This window comes from Eimeria acervulina, genomic scaffold (genome assembly GCF_000499425.1).
Source record: "Eimeria acervulina Houghton genomic scaffold, Eah_scaff110, whole genome shotgun sequence".
NCBI classification, from domain to species: Eukaryota; Apicomplexa; class Conoidasida; order Eucoccidiorida; family Eimeriidae; genus Eimeria; species Eimeria acervulina.
In genome coordinates, this window is record NW_013550384.1 from 7,501 (window position 1) to 15,712 (window position 8,212).

The 8,212-nt window shown below is 52.8% G+C and overlaps 2 protein-coding genes across 2 annotated transcripts in view; both read right to left on the reverse strand.

The window, feature by feature from the left end:
- EAH_00017280 (hypothetical protein, conserved) overlaps positions 1 to 3,982 on the reverse strand; it is a gene marked incomplete at both ends in the record, with an annotated part of 6,904 nt that extends 2,922 nt beyond the window's left edge. The window contains 4 exons of the mRNA XM_013397648.1: positions 1 to 823; positions 1,082 to 2,239; positions 2,558 to 3,006; positions 3,161 to 3,982. The exon at positions 1 to 823 is cut by the window's left edge and continues 2,922 nt beyond it. Coding sequence (XP_013253102.1) covers positions 1 to 823; positions 1,082 to 2,239; positions 2,558 to 3,006; positions 3,161 to 3,982 — 3,252 coding nt within the window. The remainder of the gene's footprint in view (positions 824 to 1,081; positions 2,240 to 2,557; positions 3,007 to 3,160) is intronic.
- Positions 3,983 to 5,187: 1,205 nt separating this feature from the next.
- EAH_00017290 (hypothetical protein, conserved) overlaps positions 5,188 to 8,212 on the reverse strand; it is a gene marked incomplete at both ends in the record, with an annotated part of 4,868 nt that continues 1,843 nt past the window's right edge. The window contains 4 exons of the mRNA XM_013397649.1: positions 5,188 to 5,267; positions 5,770 to 5,993; positions 6,300 to 6,768; positions 7,987 to 8,068. Coding sequence (XP_013253103.1) covers positions 5,188 to 5,267; positions 5,770 to 5,993; positions 6,300 to 6,768; positions 7,987 to 8,068 — 855 coding nt within the window. The remainder of the gene's footprint in view (positions 5,268 to 5,769; positions 5,994 to 6,299; positions 6,769 to 7,986; positions 8,069 to 8,212) is intronic.

The following is an 8,212-nucleotide window of genomic DNA, read 5'->3' on the forward strand; positions in this document are numbered from 1 at the left end:
AATGCGGCGAGCAGCAGCAGCAGCAGCAGCAAACACGTCGGGCAGCAGCGCATTCAACTCGGGGCCCCCCAGCGATTCCATCTGACCATTCAGCAGAGGCTTCTGCTGCTGCTGCTGTTGTTGTTGTTGTTGTTGTTGTTGCTGTTGCTGCTGTTGCTGCTGCTGCAGCAGCTGCTGCTGCTGCTGCAGTCGAGCAGCAAAACGGCTAGCTACAGCAGCTAGCCGTTCATCTTCAAGGCCAAGCTGTTGCAGCTCCGCTACAACTTCTGCTTCCCAGCTGCTGCTACTGCTACTGCTGCTGCTGCTGCTGCTGCTGCTGCTGCTGACTATTTGGCTGCGAGTCGTGAGGTCCTGTACCTTGAAATCATTCTTGATGCTGTTGAGAGCTTCTGCTGCAGCGAAGACGTGCTGCTGCTGCTGCTGCTGCTTGTGCTGCTGCTGCTGCTGTTGCTGCTGCCCTGTCTGCTTCGGGTGAATATGCTGCAGCAGCCCGAAGCTGTCCTGTGCAGCTACCTTGACTCCTAAATACTTGCTGCTGCTGCTGCTGCTACTGCTACTGCTACTGCTGCTGCTGCTGCTGCTGCTGAAAGGCAGTGCTGAAGCAGCAGCTGGGAGGCCGACGCTGCGGGCCCTTCTACTTGGGGGCTTTGAGTCCTGGCGGCGCTGGTTCCCTGCTGCTGCTGCTGCTGCTGCTGCAGGAGGCTGCTGCCTGCGAGCTGTCTCCTTTTGTCTCTGTTTACAGACTTCAATGTGGCGGTCGATGGATTTCAAACAAAAACGTCGGAGACACAACGGGCACCGCGCAGCTGGTATCAGCCGCCACCTGCAGCAGCAGCAGCAGCAGCAACAGCAGCAGCAAAACGAAAGAAAAAGGGTTAGAAGCAGGAAAGGAGAGAACGGCAAACTCAAGAAACACTTATTAATCAATCAACACAAAAAAGACAGCACCAACACACCAGCAGCAGCAGCAGCAGCAGCAGCAGCAGCAATCAGTGCAAGGCCACTAGAAAAGCTGGTGTTGCTGCTGCTTCTGCTGCTGTTGCTGCTGCTGCTGCTGCTGCTATCATTTCTAAGGGTTCACCTGTCTTCAGGTCGCGCCCGCTGCAGATCAGTGCGGCCGCAGGTTGCCCCCTTCTTTTGCTGCTGCTGCTGCTGCTGATGCTGCTTATGTTGCTGCTGCTGATGCTGCTGCGGATGCTGCTTTTGCTGCTGCTGCTGATGTTCGTGGTTTGGCTGCCCCAGTAGTTGCTGTTGCTGCTCCTGCTGCTGCTGCTGCTGCTCATGAAGGTCCTCTGCTGCCGCGCTGAAGTCGCTAGCAAGACGGCTGCTTGCAGCCCTGCTGCTGCTGCTGCTGTTGCTGTTGCAGCTGCTGTTGCTGCTGCCGCTGCTGCTTTGCTGCAGAGGAGGCGGCTCCCCTGGAGAGTTTGTAAAGCAGCTGATTCCACCGCTTTGCTGTGTCTCAGCAGCAGCAGCTGCTGCTGCTGCTGTTGCTCCTGCTGCGGGCTCAGCCTGAGCTGCAACGCCATCAGAAGCAGCAGCAGCAGCAGCAGCAGCAGAAGCAGCAAGCAGTTCTCCTGTACCGGCGACGGAGTCCCCCCTATCTTCTGCACTTTCAGCTGCTGCTGCCTCTGCTGCTGCTGCTTCGCTTTTTGTCGCTTCTGTTTGTTCTGCTGCTGCTGCTGCTGCTGCTGCTGCAGCTGCAGAACCGGCGCTCCTCAACGTTTGACTAGGCTCCGTGTGTAGAGTTCTTTTGCTGCTGTTGCTGCTGTTGCTGCTGCTGCTGCTGTTGCTGCTGTTGCTGCTACCTCTCTCATATTTTATTGCTGCTGCAGCGGAAGGCAAAGCAGCAGGAGCAGAGTCAGACTGATGCAAGCTTGTGTGGCTTCTGCTGCTGCTGAAGGTTTCGTCTGTACGCTGTCTGCTGCTGCTGTTGCTGTTGTTGTTGCTGCTGTTGTTGCTGCTGCGAGCAGAAGCCCAGCGCGAAGTTGCTGCAGCTTTGGCTGCTGCTGCATCTCTTCGTTGTTTAACCATTTGCTGCTTTAATAGTAGCTGTCTCTGCTGCTCCCGCTGCTGCTCTAGCAGCAGCTGCTTCAGCAGCTGCTCCTGCTGCTGGCGCTGCTGCTTCTGCTGCTCCAGCTGCTGCTGCTTCTGTCTCTGTCTCTGCTGCTTCAGCAGCTCTTGCGTTTGTGCTGCCTCGCAAATCTTTATGTGCTTCTCTATTCTTGAAGCGGTGAAATTCCTGAAGGCAAACAAACACATAATCCTGCTGCTGCTGCTGCTGCTGCTGCTGCTCCTGCTGCTGCTGCTACTGTTGCTGCTGATGCTGCTCTTGCTATTACGTGGTTGCTACTACTACTACTACTACTGCTGCTGGTGTTGCTACTACTGCTGCTTCTAGTGCTGCTGCTGCTGCTGCTAGTGCTGCTGCTGCTGCTGCTAGTGCTGCTGCTGCTGCTGCTACTACTGCTGCTGCTGCTACTAGTGCTGCTGCTGCTGCTGGCAGTAATTGTACAGCAACAGCGCGGAGGGGTTTATCTGCAAAGGGATGGAGTCTGACCTCAGACAGCAGCAACATTGCTGCAGCTCTTCTTCCTGCTGCTGCTGCATCTGCTGCTGCAGCAGCTGCTGTTGCTGCCGCTCGATTGCCTCTTCAAAGTTTTCTATGCCACGTACAGGGAGGTCATCCACCTGCTGCTGCTGCTCCTGCTGCTGCTCCTGCTGCTGCTCCTGCTGCGGCTCCTGCTGCGGATTCTCTTCTTGCTGCTTTTGCTGCTGCAGCTGCCACTGGCTCGCGAGTTCTTTCTGCTGCTGTATCAGTTGCTGCAGATGCTCGTCCTTTTGCTGCTGTTGCTGCTGCTGCTGCTGCGGCGGCGGCGGCGGCGTTTCCGAGCCTCCGACCTCCGCAGCAGCAACAGCCATATCCTGCTGCTGCTGCTGCTGTTTCTGCTGCTGCTGCCGTTGCTGCTGCTCTTGTTCAGCTCTCTGAAGCAGCAAGGATGGAAGCACCTGAGGCAGATACAAAACACAGCAGCAAAAAAGCAAGTGCAACAGCAAATACGGTACTACTACTACTGCTGCTGCTGCTGCAGTTGCTGCTGCTGCTGCAGTTGCTGCTGCTGCTGCAGTTGCTGCTGCTGCTGCAGTTGCTGCTGCTCCGCACCTCTGCTGCTCTCGTGCCAATAGATGAGGGCCCCTTCAGCAGCTCTAGCTGCTGCTGCTGCAGTTGTTGCTGCAGCAGCAGCAACTCCACATGCCCTCTGCTATCTTCTCTCTCAGACTTCAAGCAGCTCAGGAAAAACTGCTGCTGCTGATGCTGCTGCTGCTGCTGCTGCTCCTGCTGCTGCATATCTCTCGGCGAGTCGGTGCAGCTGAGGCTGATGAAGCGGCTGCTCGCGTTGCTGCCGCCTGCTGCTGCTGCTGCTGCTGCTGCTGCTGCATCGTCGGACAGGTTCTGCTGCTGCTCAAGGGACCCGCGGAGACTAGCGGCAGCGGTGGGGGGCCTCAGAATATCACTTCCGCTGCTGCTGCTGCTGCAGTTGCTAGTTAATCGACCCCTGCTGCTGTTGTTGCTGCTGTTGCTGCAGTTGCTCGCTAGTCTCCCGCTGCTGCTGCAGTTGCTGCCAAGCCCGCTGTAATAGCCCCTCCCTCCTCCCTGAGGGGGGCTAAAGTCAGACTGTTGCTGCTGCTGCTGCTGCTGCTGCTGTTGCAGCTGCTGCTGCTGCTGTGCAGCTAGCAGCAAAGCTGCTGCCTGCAGCAGCAGAGGGTTTTGCAGCGCGGTGGAGACAGCAGCAGCGTCACCTGGAGGTTGCTGCTGCTTCTCTGCTGGTTGCGTTTCCTGCTGCTGCTGCTGTTGCTGCTGCTGCTGTTCGCTTGCTGCAGACTCAGCAACTGGTCCAGGCCCTTCTGCTGCTGTTGTTGCTGCTGCTGCTGCTGCAGCAGCAGCTGGCCCCGCAGGCTCTGTCTGCTGCTGTTCTGTTTTCATTTTGCTAGTTTGACTGGAGAAGGAGCTGCTGCTGGTGTTGCTGCTGCTGTTGCTGCTTCAGCAGCAGCAGCAACAACAGCAGCAGCAGCAGCAGCTGCTGCTGCTGCCTCAGCTGTCTGGTACTGAAGACTCTCTATGGCGATGAGGGAGAGGTTCTGCTGCTGCAGCTCTGTGTGTATGTACAGCATTAAAATAATACATTCAAATTAGTTAAAATAAAAAACTTTTAATTACTGCTGCTGCTGCTGCTGCTGCAGCTGAGAGGCAACCGACGCACAAACACTGGAGGGCCACTGGTCGGCTGCGCCGCTGCTGCTGCTGCTGCTGCTGCTGCTGTTGCTGCTGCTGCTCTTGAAATGCAATTCTTAATTGCCTTTAAGGCACCAAAAATGCTAAAAAATTATTGCGAGAAAAATTAACAGGAGACACACTGAGGGACACCAGCAGCAGCAGCAGCAGCAGCAGCAACAGCTGCAGCAGCAGCAGCAGCAGCAGCAGCGGAGAAAGCCAACGGGCCTCCTAAGGCGGGAGGGACAGCGGGCGATACTGCTGCTGCTGCAGCAGCAGCAGCAACAGCTAAACAAGTCAAGCGTTTATATCTGCGAGTTGATTACTAAAACCCCCTCTAAACAATAAAACCCTAAACCCTAAACCCTAAACCCTCTCCGTTCAAGGTCCCTTGCAAGGTCTTGCCTCCAACCCCCAGCTTTAACCCTAAACCCTAAACCCTAAACCCTAAACCCTGAAATCTAAACCCTAAACATAAATCCAAAAAATAAACCCTAAACCACAAACCCTAAACCCTAAACCCTAAACAGAAGAACTGTGTGTGCAGTCGGCATGACCGCTGCCCTCGTTTGCAGCTACGCCTGGTACTCTTGCTGCTGTTGCTGCTGCTGCTGTTGCTGCTGTTGCTGCTTCTGCCCGTGCTGCTGCAACTAGCGGTGCTGTCGATGGTGCTCTGTTGCTGCTGCTACAGGTGCTGCGGCTGCTGCTGTTAGATTGAAGGGCATGCGTTAGAGACTATTAATTGTTTTGCTGCTGCTGAGACGAGCAGCAGCAGCAGCAGCAGCAAGGGCAGCAGCAGCACTAATTGCTTCTTCTGTTGCTGCTCTTCCCCGTTGGTTTTACTGCTACGCTTGCTGCTGTTTCTGTTGCTGCTGCTATTGCTCATTCTGCTGCTACCTGAGCTGCTGTCGCCGCCACTATTGCTGCTGCTGCTGCTGCTGCTCTTGCTGCTGTTGCTGCTCTTGTTGCTGCTGCTGCTGTTGTTGCTGCTTTGCAGCTGTGCATAGATTGAAAGGGGGCGCGTTAGAGGCTATTAATTGTTTTGCTGCTGCTAAGACGAGCAGCAGCAGCAGCAGCAGCAGCAGCAGCAATAACAGCACTAATTGCTTCTTCTATTTCTGCGTGTGTCCGCCTCTCATTTCTTTCGTTTGTCTCTAGAGGCGCTCGCTGCTGCTGCTGCTGTCTTGCTGTTTCTGTTGCTGTTGCTGCTGCTGCTGCTGCTGCTGCTGCCATGCCTATTATTAAAAATTATTATCGTCTAGGCAGCTGCCTCTGCAGCTGCTTCTGTTTGCTGTTTCTGCTGCTGCTGCTGTTGCTGCTGCTGCTGTTGCTGCTGCTGCTGCTGCTGCTGCTGCTTCAGCTTCCCCCCAATAGTCTAGCGCTCATTAAAACGACGAGGGCCTCCGGCGCTGTCTTCAGCAGCAGCAGTTTGCTGCCTCGCCAGCAGCTGCTGCTGCTGCCTCTCGTGCTGCAGAAAAGAGACAAAACTGTCTCCTTACTAAATCTAAAAGGAGATCCTATTGAAAAAAACTTCTGCTGCTGCTCCCCACACCCAAACGCCACTCGACGCAGAGACAAACCCTCCCACCTGCTGCTGCTGCTGCTGCTGCTGCTGCTGATGCTGCTGTTGCTGCTGCTGATGCTGATGCTGCTGCTGCTGCTGCTGGCAGCAGGGTGAGGCTTGTCAAATAGAGCCGGCAGCAGCGATACCTGCTGTCTCCGTCTGTAAACAACACAGAAAAAAGGAAGGACGCAGTTTGCTGCTAAACAAACTGCACTCAAAAGCAGCAGCAGCAGCAGCAGCAGCACCGGCAGATGGACTAGCAGCAGCAAGAGGAAAGCAGCAGCAACAGCAGCAGCAACCGCAGCAACCGCAGTAGCAGCAGCAGCAACCGCAGCAGCAACCGCATTAACGGCAGCAGCAGCAACCCAAGTAACTGCACCAGCACCAGCAGCAACAGCCGCAGTAGCAGCAGCAGCAACAGCCGCAGAAGCAGCAGCAGCAGGAGCAGCAGCAGGTGCTGCTGACCTGAGAGTTTCAAGGGGGTAGACGAAGAAGTGAGAGGCGCGAGCGGCGAAGTAAGCAGAGAGAAGAAAAGGAGACAGATGAAGCGAGCTGCTCTGTCTCCTTCTGTCTCCTTCAGCACTCAACGGCGTATCAGCAGCAGCAGCAGCAGCAGCAGGAGCTGAAGCAGGAGCTGCAGCAGGAGCTGCAGCAGGAGCTGCAGCAGGAGTTGCTGCAGGAGCTGTTGCTGCTGAAGGCGCAGCCGAAGCAGCAGAGTCCGCTGCTGCTGCAGCTGCTGCGTCGCCAGCAGGAGCAGCAACAGCAGCAGCAGCAGCAGCAGCAGCAGCAGCAGCAGGGACCTGAGGGAGGTTTAGTTTGGTAGCAGCAGCAAGAAACAGAGGAAGCAGAGATGCGTGAATGGAGACAGCTAAAAAGGAGACAGGTAAAACAGACAGACACCTCAAAGAAAAACCCGTGTATAAACCAGCAAGGCCTAAACACACGCATACACCACAAACCCTAAACCCTAAACCCTAAACCCTAAAGCCTAAACCCTAAACCCTAAACCCTAAATATTAACAAGCCTTTCCCAATACCATTCAAACCCTAAACCCTAAACCCTAAACCCCGAAAATCTACACCATACACCGTACCACTCCTGAACTCTAAACCCTAAACCCTAAACCCTAAACCCTATACTCTAAACCCTAAACACGCTAGTGTCTTCAATATATGAAAACCCTAGGGGGCCTCAGGGAGAGACAGTTGAGGTGTATATACACCTGAATGGCGAAGGAGAGCAGAGAGACAGTCGCGAGCGCTCGTAACCCCGTATCTCTGGTTTGCTGCAGCAGCAAATAAACAGCAGCAGCAGCAGCAGCAGCAGCAGCAGCAGATGAGAAACAAACGAAGAGACAGCTTTCTGCAGCAGCGGCAACAAATACATCGGTGAGGAGACAGAAGAGACAAACAAATGAAAAACAAAAAGGAGACAGATAAAGATAGAAGAAGAAAAAAAAGAGAGTAAGGAAGAGAGACAGAGACAGAGACAGAGACAGACAAAAGGAGACAGAGACAGACAAAAGGAGACAGAGACAGACAAAAGGAGACAGAGAGAGACAACAGATAAATAAAGATAAATAAAAACAAAGACAAACAAATTAAGACAAGGACAAACAAACTAAGACAAGACAGACAAAGGAGACAGAGACAAACAAATTAAGACAAAGACAAACAAAAGGAGACAAACAAAAGGAGACAGACAAACAAACGGAGACAGAAGGAGGAGACAAAGACAAACAAAGGAAGAAAATAAACAAAAGGAGACAAACAAATAAACAAATAAACAAAAGGAGACAAACAAATAAACAAATAAACAAAAGGAGACAAATAAATAAACAAATAAACAAAAGGAGACAAATAAACAAACAAACAAACAAAAGGAGACAAATAAAAACAAGACAGATAGAAGGAGACAGATAAAGACAAAACAGACAGATAAAGACAAAAGGAGACAGATAAAGACAAAAGGAGACAGATAAAGACAAAAGGAGACCGATAAAGACAACAAAGGAGTCAGAGAAAGACAAAAGGAGACAGATAAAGACAACAAAGGAGACAGATAAAGACAAAAGGAGACAGATAAAGACAAAATGAGACAGATAAAGACAACAAAGGAGACAGTTTTAATTAATTAGAGACAGAAGAATACCTGCAGATAAAATTGTGCGAATTACATCAAATGGATGCGAGCAAAAAAAAGAAGCGAAAGTACACAGAGACAAACAACCAGCCTGCACACACCAAACCCTAAACCCTAAACCCTAAACCCTAGACCCTTAATAACCCTTATTAGCCCTTAATAACCCTTATTAACCCTTAATAACCCTTAACCCTTAGCCCTGAACCCTAAACCCTAAACCCTTAATAACCCTTAA